Source organism: Gigantopelta aegis, chromosome 2 (assembly GCF_016097555.1).
Source record: "Gigantopelta aegis isolate Gae_Host chromosome 2, Gae_host_genome, whole genome shotgun sequence".
Taxonomy (NCBI): domain Eukaryota; kingdom Metazoa; phylum Mollusca; class Gastropoda; order Neomphalida; family Peltospiridae; genus Gigantopelta; species Gigantopelta aegis.
Window position 1 is genome coordinate 1,908,872 of NC_054700.1, and position 23,893 is coordinate 1,932,764.

Here is a 23,893-nt window from a genome sequence, read left to right on the forward strand (position 1 = left end):
TTTTCAAACGGTTCACTGTTTTTGTTTCAGAACCTGTAAAAACCTCTGGATTCTTGGGTAAGTATTCTAATCGTAGGCTAGCATGTTGACTTAGTAATTTAGTAATATTAAACATTCGTGAAAGGAGAAGTGTGTTATATAGAGTAGTACTAGACTAGAATGTTTGCATCAAGAATCAGCAACGTTATGATTAGCTCGAGTCGCCTCAAGCCCTCCCCTTATTGATATGTTATAGTAGAGGGCTAGAGCGGACTATGTGTAATACTTCGGCAATCGTCGATGACCAAATGGTAGCCAGGTACTGTGTCTAAAATACACATCTGTTCTTGAATGTTTAGCTAGATTATTCTTGAGTAAACTTACATGTTGTTAACCAGTACCAACGTGCCATGTGGGCACACACTGTGCTCTACGTCACCACAATAAGCAGTGGCGGATCCAGAAAATCCATTTAGGTGGGGGCCTCAATGACATGAGGCGGAATGCCACGGGAACTTTGAGGGAGGTTTGGAGGGGGATCTTTAATTGTTTTGTTTTTTTTAAATATATAATAAAATTATAACTGTCACAAAATTATGGGGGGCGGGCCCCTGCCCCCTCCCCTAGATCCGCCTCTGATAAAGTACAGCGTAGGTTCGTTTTGCATAGAGGCGTCGGTTTTCTTCGTGTAATGATGGTACTGGTTAACAACCTGTAAGTTTCATATCATGACTGGACTCGGGAATATGATCGGCACCCATCGGTGAATTAGTTTAGTCTATTTTCTTTCTCGTTTTATTATTCTCTTATTATTATTCTTTTTTCTAAATAAACATGATTTAGTTAGTTAGTTAGTTAGTTAGTTAGTTTTTTAGCTAGTTATTTAGAATGGTTATTTAATTAATTATTACTATTTATTTGCAATCATTATTGTTATAATTTATTTTATTTGATATTATTTTGTTTCAAGTTTGCAACTAGGAATTCAACACTGAACAACAAACAAGCAAACGAACACACACTCCTCCACCCCAACCCCCACCCCCCCCCCCACCCCGATAAAAAAAAAGAAAAAAGGAACAACAACAACAAAAACGAGCAAACAAAAACGCACACAAAAAACAAACCCACACGCAAAGAAACATTACAACAAAAACAAACAAACAAACAAACAAACAAGAGGAACAACAACAAACAAACAAACACACAATCAAAAAACAATACCAGTAGTTTGAGAATGATGGGTGGGGGTAGGGTATAGGTAGGCATACATGCCAGGGCATGTGCTAACTTGTCTGTGCACCTTTTACAGCCAATGTACCAAACGGGCTGTTTGTAGTGTGACAAGGCGTTTCGTGTTTCTTTGTTTAGACAAGGTGTAACGTAATGTCAAATCTCTTATGCTTACACACCCTTTTGAAATAACACCCCCATGTAATGCGAGTATCAGACTACACACTGTCAAGACGAAGTTGGCCAACTCGCCGATCTCTTGACTTCTACGACTGTCAAGTAGCTAGTCTGGGCGCTCTTACAACTCAAGTCTCGTCAAATAGAACTCCTATGGCCGATTAGTTGTTCACCTAAGCGAAACAGTATTAGGTCGAGAGTGGGGAAAATGTCAACGCAAACATCGAGTTGCCCAACTCCGTCGTGGCATTTGGTAGTCTGAGCCAGAATAAGATATCTAACATGTTGGGATTGATTGGAAGACATTCGATTTGCTCACACGCAGTGATTATCTGCTTGTCAAATCTAATCTGTCCAATGAAATTAACACTACATATGCTGATTATTACCGATGGCGCGGAAAGCGCAGTCGTCGTAAATAATTTACTTTTCTTAACGATATGCAAACAAACTGAATACACGACGATAATCGTTGTTTATCCGTATTGTCAGAAAATACCATTTATCTTTCAACTTGTCTAAACAAGAGACATTTCGCTTTCGCTCGTTGTAAATTAAGGATATCTAACGACCAGTCATGTAGTATATCTGCATCTTACAACTCGCTGCTTAAACACGTGCCCATCTGGCCTTTGCGTGTTTGATACGTTTTGAGGCGAACTACGGTACAGTGTAAGATAAATAGCGTTTAACAGTCATCAAGTTTAAATAGTGCAGCAGAACTTGACTTGCTACAAAAGGAAACTGTTCAACGTTCAGGAGAAATTAGGAAGTCAAGAAACCGAGCGTTCGCGATCCTTCTGGTTGTTTTGTCCAAAGATAAACCAATTGTCATAAGATAGAATAAAATGGAACACACACACACTCTCTCTCTCTCTCTCTCTCTCTCTCTCTCTCTCTCTCTCTCTCTCTCTCTCTCTCTCTCTCTCTCTCTCTCTCTCACTGTGTGTGTGTCTTTCCCCCCCCACCCCACCCCATTGTAGGGTTCCCGATGTGTGACTATTTTGTTTAACATCAAGTACAACTAGAAGTCTAGCGAGCGTTTCTTTTTTTTCTTCTGATCTCTCTGGTTGAACGACGCCCTGCTGTGTCTAACAAACTGAAACGGACATCATCATGCGAATATTGACGAACGAATCATCCGCTTGATTCCGTATCCTCGAATATTGACACAGTCATGGAGACATTCTTTTATTTGATAACTTCGGCACGTAGTCGTACATTAAATATTTTATTTCTCGGTCACCGCAAGCGGCGATCTAAACTAAGGATCGCGTTGTCTTGCCATAAACATATACGTAATGACGCTTTTCTCGCTCGACCTACATTCTTAATGCATTTTATAAATGGCAGTTCGCTCTATAAAATGAGTGTTTCGCGCGCCACTTTACCCCAAGAGGTTTGGTGTAATTGACCCTGGCATCTCAAATCAAATTGGAATGCTAACGAAGAACATGTCTGCATGAATTGTGTTGCTAGTAAAGCCTAGCCTAGTATATTGTGTATTATCTCTAAAAACAAAATTCAATATTCGGAGAGGGACATTTTTTATTATTTATTTTTTATTATTTTTTAAATTATTTAATTATAATTTTTATGTTTTTAAGACAGAAAAACTAAATCAATCGCGATAGTGCTCCTCCTATGAAATGTACAACTTTAGGTGAAATTGACAACGCGTGACATCAAAGCACAATTCGTGACATCAGAGCATTAGAAAGCAAATGTGATTGGCCCTCGTGACTAACATTATTATAGTTCGCGTTTCAGCGAAACATACAACGGGATGTACCTCAGTAGTTCGTTGTAGGGTCCATTTATTTACTCTAGCTACTGCTTCAGGAGTGGAATATATATATATATATATATATATATATATATATATATATATATATATATATATATACATATACACACACACACACACACACACACACACACACACACACACATACATACATACATACATTATATATATATAAACTGAATCAGTATGGAACAATAACTGAAAACTGTGCCTTACAGTGATACGTTTCTGTGCCTGTTTCAACATCACACATTCTCGTTTTACTCAACTCTAACTTTATCCAAATGTTTCACATCCAATAGCCGATGATTAGTACATCAATGTGCACTAGTGGTGTCGTTATCCAAAACACATGTTATAAACTGTCCCTTGTTGGTTTTCATTTAGTTAGCTTGTCTAAGAGTGGCAGTCCTCTTTGTTGCGGTCGAAATGATGTCTTATCCAGTAAAGGATCCCCTCGCGAGTGGCTGTCGTCCTATAGACGAGTTACTTGATACACATTCTTGGAATCAACCACTAGTTTGCCAAAATGCTCTTTCGACTCTGTATTGTAGAGAGATACGATTTTAATCACGGATAATTGGTTTGTCGTTCAGATTGCAATAATGACAGTGTCCCTTTTCAAAACTACACCTTCTGTCGAAAACAAAGTCAATGAAGCAAAGTCTCCAAAACTCTATACGCCATATTCAAAATGATTTTACGAGATTGTGTTCCAGAAACACCAGTAGTAGTGTCACAGTGCTAAACTTCAACTGTATAACAATGCGGATTATATCTTTATTTTTATATGTGCATTAATTAAAATAAGTTAATTGGTAATCTGACGTCTGCCATGGTATCCACTTAAAGACATGCCAATCAAACCAATTAGTGTCAAGCACTAATTAAATATGTAACGAGCAATATAAGACAATACAATTTAATTGTTGCCACGGGTATTGCAGACGTCTGAACGGGTACACCTTGACAACTGTATATCACATAGATACGTGTTTAGTATGCGCCTTATAAATAAGGATAATTTACCCATGAAAGACAGACTCGGGAGAACAGATACTGTTCACATGCCTTGAAGTTCTCTCACAAAACACAAACTCTACTGGAAGATCCGAGAGACAGTTTTGTAACATAAATAACGTCAACTCTATCGGGAGACCTGTGTGTCATTCACCCAAGAGTTCTGACTTGTATATTATCTGTATCACCATGTTGATAACTTATTAATCACGTTTCATGTTTGGAAAGTACAATACAAGAAACTACATTACCAACTTGAGACTTCTGTTACTTCATTTAACATTCATTCGTAAATTACGCTGTGTTAGTAGAATAGAATAGAATAGAATAGAATAAGAATAGAATATAATAGAATAGAATAGAATACATGTTTAACGACACCCCGCCATCAAAGTATTTGCATAATGGCTGACAGTCAAATGGCAGACATACAAAGCCTATTGCAATCTAATGACAAATAAGGTCATATCTAGTGGGTTGACGTGGAAAAAACACACACACACACACACACACCGCCAGAAATTGTGAATAAGTGCTCCTTTTAGTGTAAACGTGCCCCATTCATCTAGTTAGAGAAGTCCCAATATTACTTATAATGTGTTTATCTTTACTGCCCCAGCCCCCTCCCCGGATTTTTATTAATATTTGTTTAATTAGTTTTTTTTTTTTTTTTTTTACTGTTATTGTGTACAGCCTTTAAGGCGCTTCGGTTCATCTGGACTCACCCTGTCCCTTGCCATATTAGCCGATTGATCATTTGAGTGAAAAGTGGTAACAACATTTAATCTTTGGGTAATGAAATATTCCTTAAATTAACCACATTTTAACAACTTTCACAAAAATACTCTAATACATCTGAACATTTGGATAACCTAAACTTCGTTCCAGTGTGAGTCCTGTTCAATAATTATGAGGATGGATATTTAAATTTCATTCGCATGAATCTAGGATCATTTGACGAACTCATAAACTTGATTGCAATCACTCGTTTTAGGACACTCCATTGCTGCAGGACAGAATCCGATATATTAGCACTGATATTTTGACTAGGATCATGTGACAAGCCACATCATGTGATTGTTTTTACGTGTTCTGATTGGTGTTTGATATTTTATATCGGAGACTCCTCTCTCAAAATAGAACAATGTTCTGTCTTCAGAGAATGGTCTTGGAAACAAAGTCTTTGAGACTTTAGGTAATACATCGGAAACAAGGACTCCGAAACAGTCTCCAAGACTTTTGGCGATATATGTGAAACAAGAACTCCGAAACAGTCTTCAAGACTTTTGGCGATATATGTGAAACAAGAACTCCGAAACAGTCTTCAAGACTTTTGGCGATATATGTGAAACAAGAACTCCGAAACAGTCTTCAAGACTTTTGGCGATATATGTGAAACAAGGGCTCTGAAACAAAGTCTTCGTGCCTTCCTGAATGTATCATTGCCTTAACGCTTACTAAACGAAATCCTACAACTAACCCTATGATATGTTGGTAGAAATATTAAGAATGACTGTGCATTACGTTTATTTTTACATGATATACAACATATCCTCTTCAACATGACTGAGTGTGTTCAACTCGACCAACTTTCAACAGGTGGGCTGTGTAACGTTGATTAGACGTGAATGTTTATAGTGTTGTATCTATTTATGTAGATATAACAAATTAGGATATTAGCTCGGTACTCTATTAACACAGCTGGACCTGGTCTGTCTGTTCAGATGAGATGTTAACGAGAGAGAGAGAGAGAGAGAGAGAGAGAGAGAGAGAGAGAGAGAGAGAGAGAGAGAGAGAGAGAGAGAGAGAGAGAGAGAGAGAGAGAGAGACACACACACACACACACACACACACACATACAGAGTCAGAGTCGAAACCAGGCAGATAGAGAGAAAGAGAAATATAGAAAGAGGAGAGAGAGAGAAAGAGACAGAGAGAGCGAGAAAGAAAGATACAGGTAGAGAGACAAAAGGAGATATCTGTCTGTCTGTCTGTCTCTCTCTCTGTCTGTCTGTCTGTCTCTCTCTGTCTGTCTCTCTCTCTCTCTCTCTCTCTCTCTCTCTCTCTCTCTCTCTCTCTCTCTCTCTCTCTCTCTCTCTCTCTCTCTCTCTCTCTCATTAGCATCTCTTCTGAACAGACAGAACAGGTCCAGCTGTGTTAATGGAGTACCGTGCTAATATCCTATACACACACAGAGTGAGATAGAGAAAAAGAGAGAGACAGAGACAGAGACATGGAGTGAGTTTTTTAACGATTGTGCAAATTGCTTCAAGGGTGAAAAATAATAATGTGATGTCAATAAAAAAACGCCGCTTGATTTGGTAAATGTTCTTACGTAAAACGATTTCGCAATGCGGATACCCAACCCTTTCTTCAGACGCATATTGTAAAGCCTGGCTCCCATGTCACAGTTCAGTACTCACAGACTTGATTAATTACCGAGTCGTTCAGGTGGATAATCAATTCCAAGCTGGCTGATACTAATTGAACTTCATGCGCACCCACCGAAATTCTTCAATTTGAGTAGGAAAAACACTACATCGGCAGAGAATCGTATTCAACTAAAAAAGACGTAACAGTGACGCGGGCAGACAAATTGACTACCCTCGCAGGAGAAAATTAGTTTGTTGATGAAGTTTCCAAGTGGGAGTCCGTAACTAAACAATGACCTACTTATCGACCTATCTTCGGCCGCTTGCTTTCTGCTGGGCGGGGCGGGGTACGTGCCATGGTTTCAAGGACCAGGGAGAATAAAGGTGTTTTGTTTGTTTGGGGTTGTTTTTTGTTGTTGTTGTTGTTGTGTGGGTTTTTTTTTTTTTGGGGGGGGGGCGCCGGGGAATGGGGGGGGGGTTAAGGACTGGGAAAATAATTAGGGTTTTTCAAGGGACGGGAGATTTTTTTTTTTTTTTTTTTTAAATACAAGGATAATAATTTGGGTTTTTTCTTAAGGAAACATTTGATGCAATATACTAGTATTCAACGGTATTTTAAAGATGCGTACTCCACTAAAACATTGCATGGTATTTATAATTGAACATGTCACAAAATTAATTGTTCTACATTCGATGTTCTTTTATTTTGTGGTGGGAGATTGATGTGTTTTTGTATGTATGTTTTTGTATGTTGGTGTGTTGGGGGTTGGGGGGGGGGTATATATTATTATTATATATTATTATTATTATTATTATTATTATTATTATTATTATTATTATTATTATTCATTCATTCATTCATTCATTCATATTTATTTATTTATTCATTTATTTACTTTGATGTTGTTATTGTTTATTTACTACTTAAGAAAGCTCAAGTCAGTGTCTTAATATGTCCGATTGGTTAGCGACATAATTTTGATAACATTCGACTTTTGTAAATCTTGTTTTTTAAAAATAAAAACAACAATAACACAACAACAACAACAAAACTATTTTAAAATACCCCCCCCAAAAAACAAAAAAAAAAAAACCATCCCCCCCCCCCCCCCCCCCCCCCCCCCCCCCCCCGGCTTTCTACTTTAGAAGAAGAGGGTACCTTCTGTGACCTCATTTTATTTTTTAAAAATCAATAAATAAAAAAATCGAATATAACAAGTTCCCCATCTGGAGTTTGAAATATTTCGAAATATTGCCACTTTTTTTACTTCGTGGGGCAACTCTCATTAAAGCACAGTTTCGACATTACGTAATGCTAATCGCAGACTACCATTCACAACCTTTCTTCTGTCACGACATCTACGACTGTCTAGTTGCTAGTCTAGCGCCCTTACAACTCGATTCTCGTCGTATAACTCATTAGTTGTTAATCTGAGCGCTCTTACAACTCGATTCTCGTCGTATAACTCATTAGTTGTTAATCTGAGTGCCCTTACAACTTGATTCTAGTGTATAATTCATTAGTTGTTAATCTGAACGCCCTTACAACTTGATTCTAGTGTATAACTCATTAGTTGTTAATCTGAGCGCTCTTACAACTCGATTCTCGTCGTATAACTCATTAGTTGTTAATCTGAGTGCCCTTACAACTTGATTCTAGTGTATAATTCATTTTGAACGCCCTTAGTGTATAATAACTCATTAGTTGTTAATCTGAGCGCCCTTACAACTCGATTCTCGTCGTATAACCCATTAGTTGTTAATCTGAGCGCTCTTACAACTCGATTCTCGTCGTATAACTCATTAGTTGTTAATCTGAGCGCTCTTACAACTCGATTCTCGTCGTATAACCCATTAGTTGTTAATCTGAGCGCCCTTACAACTCGATTCTCGTCGTATAACTCATTAGTTGTTAATCTGAGCGCTCTTACAACTCGATTCTCGTCGTATAACCCATGAGCTGTTAATCTGAGCGCACCCGTCGTAAGTCGAGAGTTAGGGAAATTAGAACGCAACCGTCGCGTTGGCCAACTTCATCATGACAGTTGGCAGTATGTCCCTAGCATTACCGTCAAATATGTTCTGATGTCGTCAAAGTGAAATACTAAAAAGGGTCTTTCTTTTCAGTGGCACTATATTCGTCCGTCTCTGATTAACTGCAATAGTGGTATTATTCCTAGGGGTGAAGAGCGCATTTGCAGTGTGTTTATGTCGCACAGCACTGACTAGCACAACAGTACTATACTGATTAGGAAAACACCAAACTTAGGACTAGCTTCTGATAGTGGATCATGGAAACAATCACGATTTGACTAAACCGTCCCTTCGACTCTGTCTGGTACAGAGATTTTCATATCGGGATACGGTTTTGTCGTTTAGATTTATATATGTATTTTATTCTGGGTTATCGCAGGATCGAATCACCTCGGCGGATTCAGTCACTGATTGGGTTTGTTTTTTCCTCGTTACAACTAGTGACTGCAAGTGGTCAAAGTAATGTAAAGTTTGTTTTATTTAACGATGATGATGATAACTAGTTTAACGTGCCCATATACCACTAGGGTTTCGAACACGCCCATCCCGAGTCAGGATGATGATGATAACTAGTTTAACGTGCCCATATACCACTAGGGTTTCGAACACGCCCATCCCGAGTCAGGATGATGATGATAACTAGTTTAACGTGCCCATATACCACTAGGGTTTCGAACACGCCCATCCCGAGTCAGGATGATGATGATAACTAGTTTAACGTGCCCATATACCACTAGGGTTTCGAACACGCCCATCCCGAGTCCGACCTCCGATAAGATCGGTGGCCTGACTCGGGATGGAGGGGGGGGGGGGGGGGGTAAAAATGGGCAGAATTTTGAAAATAGCAATTAGTAAAAAAGTTAAAAGAATTAAAAAAAAAAAAAAAAAAAAAAGGTTACAAGCCAAAAATAAAAAGAATTGACTGCTCGGCCGAATATCTATATAATTTGGAGCATTTTAGAAGGACAGTCCAAAATTAAAGAATAGAAAGAAGAGAGGATCGGACTATTTAATAATATTTAAAAAAAAGAAGTAATTTCGACATAACATTTTGAACGCAGATCTAAAAGTTTAAAGTCCGATCGATATGTCCACGCGAGTGGCCTCGTTAAGGCCGTTTGGGTGCACAGCTTAAAGGGACGAGATGGGTTGCATCCCGTCAAGAAAACCCCTAGATTGACAGTCGATAGACGTTGAATGTTTAGTGCTGTGCTGAAATACAGATCTTGAGAAGCCGGATCCGTCTGAACGAGAGAGAGTATCAGACTAGGGTATAGTCCAGTCGTCATGGGTTGGTATGGTGGTGCGGACGGGCCCGACTCCGGAGGATACGAGATGGTATCACTATAAAGCAAGGTAAAGTCTAGAAAAAGAGTAGTAGGGGCCGACCCCGCTTCCTATTTCTTCTTAGAGTGGGTCGGTCAATCTTCCAGTGCTGCTAGGACAGGCTCGGACATGTAGAGACTAAACGCGAACAACCGTGGCGTTCTGCAGAATGGCAGTCATACGAGTCACGAAACAAATAAAAGTCGACAGTCGGACGGAGAAATGACGTGGAGGCAAGGAATCTCGCTAAAAAAGAATCCATCCTGGTGGTGCAGGCTGTCGAAACGAGAAGCGTTCCAGCGTTCAATCAGTTCCAATGGCCGCATACATCCCAGTAGAAAACTCATTTCGCTGACAAAAACAACGAAATGAAGGACCCCCAAGTCGAGCACACGAAAGCACGTGCAATGTGCACAAGCGAAACAAACACGTCTTACCGCGTGGAGCTCCAGACGCCACTAGAGTGCATTGATTTTTTATCTTATCATCGGCTATTAGACGTCAAACATATGGTAATTCTGACACTGTTTTTAGAGGAAACCCGCTGTCGCCACATAGGCTACTCTTTTACGACAGGCAGGGAAAAAATGTAGCGGGTTTTCTCTGATCCAAAAGCCGATGATTAATAAATCAATGTGTTTTAGTGGTGTCGTTAAACAAAACAAACTTTAATTATTATTGTTTTTATTCTGGATTGTGGTGGGTGGATGGGGTGGTGGGTGGATGGGGTGGTGATGGTTACAACAAAAAGCTGAAATATTCCCAATTATGTTGCACATCTTAGTATTGGTAATCACCGGAAGTCATAAACTCGAAGCCGATATCACAAATTTCTCTTGATGTACCATAGAGCTACGTTGACAGAACTACAACTAAGACAATCCACAGAACAATCTCGTGCGATCTTGAATTTTGCCAGAGTTAAAATGTGTTATAGGCTTATGCAGCTACAGAAATGCAAAGTATGCTACTCACCATCAAAGAAACCACCAATCCAATACGGTGTGATGTTCACGATATAAATTGGATTTACCGATTATGCAAATCATTCAAACGATAATGGTTAGAAATGCATCTCGTAAACAGGAAATCTTCAATAATGAAAGATGAAAGAAAACAAAAACAAAAACAAAAAAGAAAGAATCTCGCAAATTGACCGTTTTTGCGTATTGTATGGTATTTTATGGTCACATTTTACTTGACCGAAATTAACAACTGATTCTAAAGATGATCAACGGATATGTATGATCTGTTCTAAACTATTAAATAATTTTGAAATATATATGTATATTCTCAAGATATTTATTAATTTATTTATTCAATGTTTTCATTGATATTTGTTAGTAGTGACAGTGGATGTAGTAGTTGTTGTAGTTGTAGTTGTAGTTGTAGTAATAGTAGTAGTAATAGTAGTAGTAGTAGTAGTAGTAGTAGTAGTAGTAGTAGTAGTAGTAGTATAGTAGTAGTAGCAGAAGTAGTTGTAATATAGTAATAGTTGTTGTTGTAGTTGTAGTAGTTGTAGTTGTAGTAGCGGTAGTGATAAGTATTTTTCTGTGTTTGGGAAATACAAAAATACATTTCTGCTTTATCAGTAGACGTTGTCTATATGGCGGCGCCAACACCCCCGTCTGTCTATATCTTACCCTCTCTCCGCCCCCCCCCCCCCCCACTTCTCTCTCTCTCTCTCTCTCTTTCTGTCTCTCTATTCTCTTCTCTCTCTCTCTCTCCTCTCATCCTCTCTCTCTCTCTCTCTCTCTCTCTCTCTCTCTCTCTCTCTCTCTCTCTCTCTCTCTCTCTCTCTCTCTCTCTCTCTCTCTCTCTCTCTCTCTGTCTCTCTGTAAGTCGTATCTAAAGGCCATAGTTTAAATTGTACTGATGTTTCATTTTCATTGCTAAAACTCTATAATATTCAACACCAAAACGCAGTTATTAGTCTGCTATCTCCCCACTTGGCTTGGCCATTATAAGAAAATGAGTTTTAGGCATGGACGGAAACGATTACAGCCAAACCGTACAAAGTTAACACGTACCATAATATCGTTTAGCAGTATTATATGTCTGTGCACCTTTCTTTATACAAAGCAACACATTCACGTCGTAAATTCATTAACTGTCATGGAATTTCATTTCAGATTCTCAAGGAAAACCAACAAAACACGAATTATTTGGTAAACCAATTAGTAGTCCCGCTTTAGTCACGAGCTGTATCTAGCACATTTATTGTTCTTTCTGATTTGATAAACATTTTTGTCAATGTGTGTTTTATTTTCAACCCCACATCGCTAAATACACAGTTTGGTCGGTGTTGTTTTTGTAAATTTTATTGTAAGTCATTCATTTATTTTTGATTTTATTATTTGTATTTATGTGCATACATAAAACAACTCGAAATGTGAACTGCTTACGCTCTTCACATTTCTCGCATTGCCATTAATGAAAAGAGGAGCGTTCAGAATGTTGAGCGCTCGCTGTAGTTCGTTAGACTGGGTTTTACGCCTATCTTTAAAGTAATATAATAGGTTTTGACTCGATGGAAATCAGTCAAAATGTTCTCGAGCGCTCGTCATCATGAATACCCTAGTTTAAAGTCTTTACTACGTACATTATTCCTTCTGTTCCAGCGTCGGCTGTCTCAAATCATTTTTTTTTTTAATTTTTCAAAATATACATTATTTGCCGATGTCAAGAACTTTGCTGTACAATGTGTATGTTTGAAGGTTTAATATATATGTAGATTTAAACAGAGACAAGTACAATAAAATATGGTTTTATTGCGTGGCACGATGCATTATTAATTAGCATTTATCATAGTATATGTCTTTGTACTCGATTCCTCTTTAATGAGCGGTATCAAAATACTTCTCTAACGAAGCTAGCGTTACAGCTGATGGAAGGGATACGTTCAGCATAGAAAGGAAACTCAGTAATTAATGAACAATATCTCAGCACATTTTTCTCACGCTGTATAGCGTTATAGCAATAAACCTCTTCACCCACACACCAGTCGCACATAAGCAGTGAACAATCTTGTGTATCAACTTAGCCGCATACAGGACATTACAGCACATACCACGAACATACATGTGACTCGAGGAGCGGTGGCTGTACGGAATCTAGTTAATATTTTCATTCTCCAAGAGTTCCTCTCTCGCTCCCTCTCACATTCTATCTACCCCCTCCCCCCCCCCCCCCACCCCTCTCTCTCTCTCTCTCGCCTCTGCCCCCTCTCTGTCTCTCTCTCTCTCTCTCGCTCTCTCTCTCTGTCTGTCTGTGTGTGTGTGTGTGTGTGTGCGTGTCTCTCTCTCTCTCTCTCTCTCTCCCTCTCTCTCTCTCTCTCTCTCGGTCTCTCTCTCTCTCTGTCTGTCTGTGTGTGTCTCCTCGCTCGCTCTCTCTCTCTCCTCTGGGTCTCTCTCTCTCTCTCTCTCTCCCTTCTCTCTCTCTCTCTCTCTCTCTCTCTCTCTCTCTCTCTCTCTCTCTCTCTCTCTGACCTTAAATGTATATTTTTTGGCGGAGATTGATACATGTCATGATCACCCCGATTATCCCCCCCCCCCCCCCCCCCCCCCCGTCATCCGCACCCATATTCCTTTCCTTCTCTTCCGCTCATCACTTACTTTGTTCTTCCAATTAACCAGAGTGTGTCTTTGTGTCATTCCGTCGCCCATGACACCACCAATTACTGGCTGCTAGAGCCCATTGATTACCATGAAAGATGAATGCCCCCGGTTTGTTGTCCATTATTTAGTGCCGGGGGATTCGTGTCCTGCTTACGACATCGTCAAATGTTCACCTTATCCTTTACGATTCTCTTTCATCTTTCATTCTGTTTGATTACAAATTAACTGATCACAGTAATTTTATACTCCGGCGCAGCCAGGAATTTTATACTGGAGGGGGCCACCCGTGCTGCTTTATTATGGGTCTGTTAGGTTTCAAGTTTTCCTTGGGGTTGTCAAATACCCGGGAGTGGGGGTGGCGGTGGGGTGGATCTAACGTAAAATTATTTTATTTAAATAATATAAAGCGAAACCTGCCCAGTAGGTTCTGTGTACTGGCTCCTCTGTGTATGTATTAAAAGGAGGCGGGGGTGGGGTGGGGGGTTGCATACTATACGAGGAGTGTCATATTTTATCACATGCTCGCTTAGTTCGAAAAGGTGATCGCCTAAAGCATGAAATGATATTTCATTTCAACTTATTTTCGTGCTTATATCCAATTAAGATTCAAGCACGCTGTCCTGGGCACACACATCAGCTATCTGGGCCGTCTGTCCAGGACTGTCGGTTAGTTAATTGTTAGTGGTTAGTGAGAGAGAAGAGTGGCCTTACATCTACCCATTGAGTCGTTAAAACTCGCATTGGGTAGGAGCCGGTACCGGGCTGCAAACACAGTTCCTACCAGCTTTGTGTCCGATGGCTTACCCACGACGCCACCGTGGTCGGCTGACCACTACACAGACTTGTCTCTCACTAGACCTACCGCTTATCAGCGAGCACTGCACCACTGGGATATTCCCCGCCCTCTGATCGTGTTGTACTGTATGTAGCAGTTATTGTTTCATTTGACTTCGTAATACATGTTCTGTTCGTACGTACAAAATTATTGGAAAATAATATCCGTTTTGGACCACTATAAACATTGGGACGACAACAAACGCCTTGCCTATACAGATATTGATTTTAGAAACAGAAAAAAAAAAAAAATAATAATAATAATAATAATAATAACTAACTAATTAACTAATTAACTAACTAACTAACTAACTAACTAAATTATAATAATAATAATAAAACATTAATGATAATAGTAATATTAAAATAGCAATCATTACACTGGAACAAAATGTTTCTGTAGCCGAATGAGGAGCCAACACCAATGCCATTGTATGATGCAAGTGTTTGTTTGTTTTAGTTCGTCTGAGATACTGTCATTTTTCAGTTATGTTAAATACGTGTAGCAGTGTTTATTTCTTATTTATTTTATTTTATTTTATTTTATTTTTGCTTGTTTAAACATCTGATTTCCACGAATAGTGCTGGCCTCACGGCGGCAGTATCATTTATAGCCTATAGTCAATAAAATCACCTGTCATTTCCATAAAATGTCCGGCTGTAAAATGATCAAGTCATTAATGTAGAGGTTTTATTACGATGTTTTTGCCGGGAATGCCCTTTAAAGTGCACTGAGCCATTCCGTGGAATGACTAAATGATCATAGTTAACGAAATTTCTCAAATTATCTTTACAAAATGATTCCAAAAATGGATGACCATTTTTCGAACGTGGTATCTGTGTTTGATCGTAGTCCCAGTCGATGAGACAAATACAAATAATTGAACGAGCCAACAGGAAACACACATATAATGATGTCATCGAGAACTTAAAAGAAATATATTGTTTTAGATAAATAAATCACTAAAAGCGATATGGAATGAATGGATGAATGGTTTAGCTAGGAACACCACTAGTGGCAAAGGATGTTTATGCGCCTTCCAGCACACATGACAGCTCATGCCACGGCCTTTGATACTTGCTGGTTGTGAGGCACCAGTTGAGACAGGAAATGTGTTAATTGACTTTAAAAACCAACCAGTAATAATAATTACATTTTAGATAGATTCATTACTATACATGTATACGGGCGTCATGGGACGACATATCTGACGATGTTACTTTTTAATGGTCTTTTCTCTTATTGGTTGTTATTGTTTATTAAGAACAAAAAGTAATTCAAAATAAAATATGAACGTTTAGTGTCATTATTAGTATGTTTCAAATTTAATTATAAGGTTTGTCAGTTATTTCTTTTACGTTCATCTGGGTAAGAAGAAAACAAAATCATCCGCAAAATTATGTTTAATTAATAAATGCTTTTATGCATTCATTCAACCATCCATCCATCCATTCATCCATTCATTCCTCCATTCACTCACTCATCCATTCTTTCGTTTGTTCGTTCATTCATTCACTCATCCATTCGTTCGATTGCTCATTCATTCATTCGTTCCTCCATGCATTTATTCATTTATCCTTTCAGTTATCCATTCATTCACTCATTCATTCACTCATCCATTCGTTCGTTTGCTCATTCATTCATTCATCCCTCCATGCATTCATTCATTTATCAATGCATTCACTCATCTAGTCGTCAATTCATTCATTCATTCATTTATTCATTTATTGATTCATCAATTTATTCATGTATTCATTACGTCTCGCATTCATTCATTCATGCATTCATTCATGCTTTTATTGAGTTATTTGAATATATTTCTATCGTCGATGTGGTATTCCCCATGTGTCAGTGTCACTGTGGTTCACGTGTATACGTAGATACCTCTTGTGTTATTGATTTCAGCAAGTGGTGTTCATATCATGACGCATGGATGCAATTTAGGAACCCGTATTTATTCACCTGACCTAGGTGAAAATTGTATAATCAATTAATGCATAGTTAATAGATTTATAAAACTTATTTATAAACGTATTCTGTTGTTTTGTGTTGTTGTTGTTTTTTTTTTGTGTTTTTTTGTTTGTTCAAGTGCAGAATAAATGCACATGTACTAACGTACTAATATGTCCATTGTAGTTTTATATTCGCACATTGCATGTAAAAAACAATTACTGGTTAAGACCGTCTGTTTTTAAATTAATACAATTACTGTCTGTTCAGGATAGAAAACAACTTTGTAACCTTGGAACATATTTAAAACATGCATTACATTTAAGATCGCAACATGTATAACTGTCATCCTCCAAATACACATCCACTTGTTTATGTTTATGCAGATGATTATTTAGATATGTTTTATAATATTATATATAATTGTATGGTTATGAGCCACACGACTTGAAGTAAATATACTACTACTACTACTACTACTACTGCTGCTGCTTCTGCGACTACTGTCACTGATGTGTTAGGTTTACTGCATACTACTATACAACCTGTAACCTGTATTACATTGATGTCAACAATAAAATGACCCAATTTCACCAACTAGTTTATTTACCGTTACATTATTTGCGCGAACTCAGTACTCCCCCAGGCTATTGTTATCGTTATTGTTATTATTATTATTATTATTATTATTATTATTATTATCACTGTTATTATTTATTACTATTATTTCAAGTGATCAAACTAATATATAATTAATCACTGTGCTCAAGTAGTCTCGTTAAATAACACAAACTTTAGCCATTATATTCTAATAAATTATTATGATAGTCCTGTTCAATTGTTTAGACGTTTTTTGTAAATGTTACGTTTAATTCCTATTCATTCCGTGTTTTCTTTACATTTGCATGAAAACAAACCCAAACCCCGACATATTTCATATACAATTCATCATCTAAAATGCACGATGTTGACTTATTTCCATTTTACAAAAATCTCTGTATGTTTTGAATGTAGGTCTTTTGTCCTATACATAACACAGGCTATTTGCATAACAAACTATTAGGCTACGAGGCTACGTGAAGGCCATTATAGCGTGTTTCATTGAATCAAGGTTATGAATGTTTTGGAATGTAAAATGTGTAACAGCTTTGTCTACGTGCATGCAGTATATTGAATCAATTTTGCAAATACATTATTTATTTGAATTTTATTTTATAAATTATATATTTGCATACGGTACCTAACATAACACAACTGAGGTGTAGTAACAAACAAAAATCAGCTTACAAAATATGTTACAGGGTCCACAGTGTTACGTCTGGTATGCCCTCCCCTTTCCACAATGTTTTTTTTCTTTCTTTTAATTGGGATCCCTTGTGGTCAAATCTATAGTACTTATGTTGTGCTTGGGGAGGGGTGTGTGTACTTTTGTTATGCGCAAAGCAATTTTGTAAACCAAAAGGCTATTGTTCAGACTTTATCGGGGGTTCCACCCCGTGTCCATCCCCTAGACACGGCCCTGAATGTATACGATAAAATTGCTTGTACATATCAAGTCGATGATCAATAACGTATTATTTTTCGAAGTATAATCTTGTCAACAAATCAATGTTACAAATATATACAGTACGATTCTTTAAATGTGTAAACGTATTATTTTACTAAATTGAAATCCTTGCTAATCAGAAGTGTCACAATCGTCGTATTGTGATATTCATTGTACATCCGCGCATGCGTTATATTTGGAAACCGTTTTTCTTTTTTTTAGACGTCTATAATTTATTATTCTTTTTTTTCTTTTTTCAGACATAAGAATAAGTGGGAAGAACTTTGTAGAGAAGGGAGAACGTATATATCTCAAGTGTAACGCCACGGGCCGGGAATACCCACCCGAGGATCTCGACTGGTTTAAAAACGGAAACAAACTAACGACAGAGTTTTCTAAGAAAGTGTACATACGGAAGTTTGTGTCGATCAACACAAAGACTATAGTGAGCATCCTGGAAATCAACGACTCAAAACTGTCAGACGCTGGGACATACGTCTGTCGAACGTCCGATCAGCAGGTCACCAGCACAAGGGTTAACGTTCTAAATGGTAAGAGTCCATAATCGTGTTAACAGCACAAGGGTTAACGTTCTAAATGGTAAGAGTTCGTAACTGTATTGACAGCGCAAGGGTTAACGTTCTAAATGGTAAGAGTTCATAATCGTGTTGACAGCACAAGGGTTAACGTTCTAAATGGTAAGAGTGTTTACTCGTATTAACAGCACAAGGGTTAACGTTCTAAAGGGCAAGAGTCCATAATCGTGTTACCAGCACAAGGGTTAACGTTCTAAATGGTAAGAGTCCATAATCGTGTTAACAGCACAAGGGTTAACGTTCTAAATAATGGTGCAATTCCTTCAGTTCTGTGATGTGTTTCGCTCGTTAGATACATTTACAAAACAACCCGTTCTGAGATAAATGGTACCTAACGGTCATGTGTGTAGCACTCGGCATTTATCATTCGGTCTCAACAGGGTAAATCCGATCTCTTAACGGCTATTTTATTTGCTCTGCAATCCACATAAAACAGACAAAAACAAAACAAAAAAACCCTCAACTAAACCGGGTTTTTGTCCCCGCCACTTTACCAGTTTCTAGAGTAGTGCGTCTGCACGTGTTGAATGCATTGTTGCCTAGAATATACATACACAAAACGAAACAGTTGTTAATAACAAAACATTATTTCTTATTTCTAAAATAAAAATTGGCTTCAAAACGGTTTTATGAAAGTTAAAATAATCAACTGGATTGAACAATGTAACATTCCAACATGCTTGTCATAAGTTATCATATCTTGACAATTGCAGGATGAATTAATTATCTACCGCAGTAGACGGCAGTGTGGACTGACTACCATGTAGGCTTGTAACAAATAAACAACATATTACATGACGCCAGTTAGAGTTACCATTTAAAGTATATCACTCTAATGTACTAAAGAATATTTAACAATGATAAACCCTTTCGTTTTCCCAAGTCTACAAATACAGTTACGAAAACCAGTCCAATCTAAGATATCGGGGTTTGCAAAGAACAAAGAACATAATATACGAAGATAACCGAATGTAGCGTTACAGGTAGAGCGTATCGTAACACGTACTAGTTACCCATTAAATCACGATGTAGCGTTACAGGTAGAGCGCGTCGTAACACGTACTAGTTACCCATTAAATCACGATGTAGCGTTACAGGTAGAGCGCGTCGTAACACGTACTAGTTACCCATTAAATCACGGTGTATCGTTACAGGTAGAGCGCGTCGTAACACGTACTAGTTACCCATTAAATCACGGTGTATCGTTACAGGTAGAGCGCGTCGTAACACGTACTAGTTACCCATTAAATCACGGTGTATCGTTACAGGTAGAGCATGTCGTAACACGTACTAGTTATCCATTAAATCACGATGTATCGTTACAGGTAGAGCGTGTCGTAACACGTACTAGTTATCCATTAAATCACGATGTATCGTTACACGTAGAGCGCGTCGTAACACGTATTAGTTACCCATTAAATCACGATGTATCGTTACAGGTAGAGCGTGTCGTAACACGTACTAGTTATCCATTAAATCACGATGTATCGTTTAACGTAGAGCGCGTCGTAACACGTACTAGTTATCCATTAAATCACGATGTATCGTTACAGTTAGAGCGTATCGCAACACGTATTAGTTACCCATTAAATCACGATGTATCGTTACAGGTAGAGCGTGTCGTAACACGTACTAGTTATCCATTAAATCACGATGTATCGTTTAACGTAGAGCGCGTCGTAACACGTACTAGTTATCCATTAAATCACGATGTATCGTTACAGTTAGAGCGTATCGCAACACGTAGTATTTACCCATTAAATCACGATGCATCGTTACAGGTAGAGCGTATCGTAACACGTAGTATTTACCCATTAAATCACGATGTATCGTTACAGGTAGAGCGCATCGTAACACGTACTAGTTACATTAAATCACGATGTATCGTTACAGGTAGAGCGTATCGTAACACGTACTATTTACCCATTAAATCACGATGTATCGTTACAGGTAGAGCGTATCGTAACACGTACTATTTACCCATTAAATCACCATGTATCGTTACAGGTAGAGCGTGTCGTAACACGTACTAGTTACCCATTAAATCACGATGTATCGGTAGACCGATAATGCTGCTTTTTGTGGCTGACATTGTAACGGTAGATTATACCCCTCCATAGCCGACGCCGAAATTATAGGAGACAAGACTAGCTCAGTCGGTAGAGATATCGCTTGGGGTACTTAGGATCGAACCACATCAGTGGAACCATTCACTGATTGTTTTTGTTTCCTCGTCCCAACCAATGCTCCACAAATGGTATATCAAAAGCCGTGGTATGTGCTGTTCTGTCTGTGAGAAGGTACATATACAAATCATTTGTTACTAATGAAAAAGGTATGTCATAATTACCATATGTTTCACATCCAATAGCCGATGATTAATAAATCAGTGTGTTCTAGTGGTGTTGTTAAACAAAAACAAACTTTGACTTTTAACTAAAACATAATTCCATTTAATCGTCACGTACACAAAACGTGTTTTCAAAATAACGATAACTTCTACTTTTATGTGAAATTTAAGAAAAACATAGTCAAAAATATATAAAACGACAATATTTTCAGATCGCAAACGAATGTCGCTTGCTTCGTGGGGAATTAAATTCTTTTGATTGTATTCTACTAAACACTATGTTTCATTATTCGTTTGTTAATGTGTCCCTATATGACAGTTCTTCGTGGTACAAACAACGTTCTTTCTTGTGGGTTACTTGGTATATACGCGTATACCGTAACACAATATCGGGCAAATATCTCAATATAGCGTGCACTATCGAATACGCGTCAGATAGTCTTTACTATCTAAAGATTTACTTGCAAAAAGACTCAGTGAATTGGAAGATGTAGACACGAATGCATATTTATAGAAATGTTCTAAACAAAAATACGTTGGGTGTTTCACTTTATGCCAAAAAAAGCCAGACAAAAAACACTATTGATTCCCTGATTGGAATAAAATTATAGGTAATTTTTCTTTCAGCCTTCATTCAGGCTGAACGTGTTGAGATAACTCTCACATTTACAAAGATAGAGGGCGCTGTCGGGCTTGCTCATCCGAGTGTGTTGATACATGAACAACAAATAAAAACAAAACAAAACAAAAAAGAATTAACTTTTTTATTATTTCTTTATTTTTTTCAGCTGGAACCTACAACGTGAGGCGAGGTATGTATTGTTTTCGGATTTTAAAAATTATCTCTTATTATTCATTTAACAAACATCATTATCCTATCTAAACCACGTGTCAAAATAGCCGTAGTTTAAAATGTGAGGACATGTCTTTAAACAAACACATTCCTTTCATTTACGTGTTTAGTCTTTTATTTTACTACTCTGTGCTGAAGGGTCAGTTCAGGGTCATTCATCTCGGTGTGTTACATGCATTCATCCCTTCATTATCCATTGGACTATTTCTCGTTCCAGTCAGTGCACCACGACTGGCATATCAAAGGTTGTGGTATGTACTACCCTGTCTGTGGGATGGTGCATATAAAATATCCCTTGCTGCTAATTGAAAAGAATAGCCCATGAAGTGGCGACAGCGGATTTCGTCTGTCAATATCTGTGTGGTCCTTAACCATATGTATGACGCCATATAACCGTAAATAAAATGTGTTGAGTGCGTCGTTAAATAAAACATTTCCTACCTGCCTTCCCTTCATTATTTTATATTAATTTCCGTGCGAACATCCAATTGAGGTTCAAACACGCTGTCCTGGGCATACCTGTCAGCTATCTGGACTGTCTTTCCAGGACAGTGAGTTAGTGGTTTGTTGTTAATATGAGAGAGAAGAGTGTGTAGTGGCCTTACACCTACCCACTGAGGTATTTAACTCGTTAGCAGTGTAAGACGATACTTGGGTTCAAACACGCTGTCCTGGGCACACCTGTCAGCTATCTGGACTGTCTTTCCAGGACAGTGAGTTTGTGCTTTGTTGTTAATATGAGAGAGAAGAGGGTGTAGTGGCCTTACACCTACCCACTGAGGTATTTAACTCGTTAGCAATGTAAGACGATACTTGGGTTCAAACACGCTGTCCTGGGCATACCTGTCAGCCATCTGGACTGTCTTTCCAGGACAGTGAGTTAGTGGTTTGTTGTTAATATGAGAGAGAAGAGTGTGTAGTGGCCTTACACCTACCCACTGAGGTATTTAACTCGTTAGCAGTGTAAGACGATACTTGGGTTCAAACACGCTGTCCTGGGCACACCTGTCAGCTATCTAGACTGTCTTTCCAGGACAGTGAGTTAGTGGTTTGTTGTTAATATGAGAGAGAAGAGTGTGTAGTGGCCTTACACCTACCCACTGAGGTATTTAACTCGTTAGCAGTGTAAGACGATACCTGGGTTCAAACACGCTGTCCTGGGCACACCTGTCAGCTATCTAGACTGTCTTTCCAGGACAGTGAGTTAGTGGTTTGTTGTTAATATGAGAGAGAAGAGTGTGTAGTGGCCTTACACCTACCCACTGAGGTATTTAACTCGTTAGCAGTGTAAGACGATACCTGGGTTCAAACACGCTGTCCTGGGCACACCTGTCAGCTATCTAGACTGTCTTTCCAGGACAGTGAGTTAGTGGTTTGTTGTTAATATGAGAGAGAAGAGGGTGTAGTGGCCTTACACCTACCCACTGAGGTATTTAACTCGTTAGCAGTGTAAGACGATACTTGGGTTCAAACACGCTGTCCTAGGCACACCTGTCAGCTATCTAGACTCTCTTTCCAGGACAGTGAGTTAGTGGTTTGTTGTTAATATGAGAGAGAAGAGTGTGTATTGGCCTTACACCTACCCACTGAGGTATTTAACTCGTTAGCAGTGTAAGACGATACTTGGGTTCAAACACGCTGTCCTGGGCACACCTGTCAGCTATCTAGACTGTCTTTCCAGGACAGTGAGTTAGTGGTTTGTTGTTAATATGAGAGAGAAGAGTGTGTAGTGGCCTTACACCTACCCACTGAGGTATTTAACTCGTTAGCAGTGTAAGACGATACTTGGGTTCAAACACGCTGTCCTGGGCACACCTGTCAGCTATCTAGACTGTCTTTCCAGGACAGTGAGTTAGTGGTTTGTTGTTAATATGAGAGAGAAGAGTGTGTATTGGCCTTACACCTACCCACTGAGGTATTTAACTCGTTAGCAGTGTAAGACGATACTTGGGTTCAAACACGCTGTCCTGGGCACACCTGTCAGCTATCTGGACTGTCTTTCCAGGACAGTGAGTTAGTGGTTTGTTGTTAATATGAGAGAGAAGAGGGTGTAGTGGCCTTACACCTATCCACTGAGGTGTTTAACTCGTTAGCAGTGTAAGTCGGTACTTGGGTGTGAACCCAGTACCTACAAAGCCTTAATACCGATGGCTTAACCACTATACCACTGATGGTGGTGAGTCGTTACAAGATGAACA

General features: G+C 38.6%; 1 protein-coding gene across 1 annotated transcript in view; it reads left to right on the forward strand.

The window, feature by feature from the left end:
- LOC121379693 (zwei Ig domain protein zig-8-like) overlaps positions 1 to 23,893 on the forward strand; it is a 148,423-nt gene that overhangs the window by 121,586 nt on the left and 2,944 nt on the right. Inside the window, exons 4-6 of the mRNA XM_041508345.1 lie at positions 31 to 57; positions 18,157 to 18,447; positions 21,631 to 21,654. Of these exons, the coding sequence (XP_041364279.1) occupies positions 31 to 57; positions 18,157 to 18,447; positions 21,631 to 21,654 (342 nt within the window). The remainder of the gene's footprint in view (positions 1 to 30; positions 58 to 18,156; positions 18,448 to 21,630; positions 21,655 to 23,893) is intronic.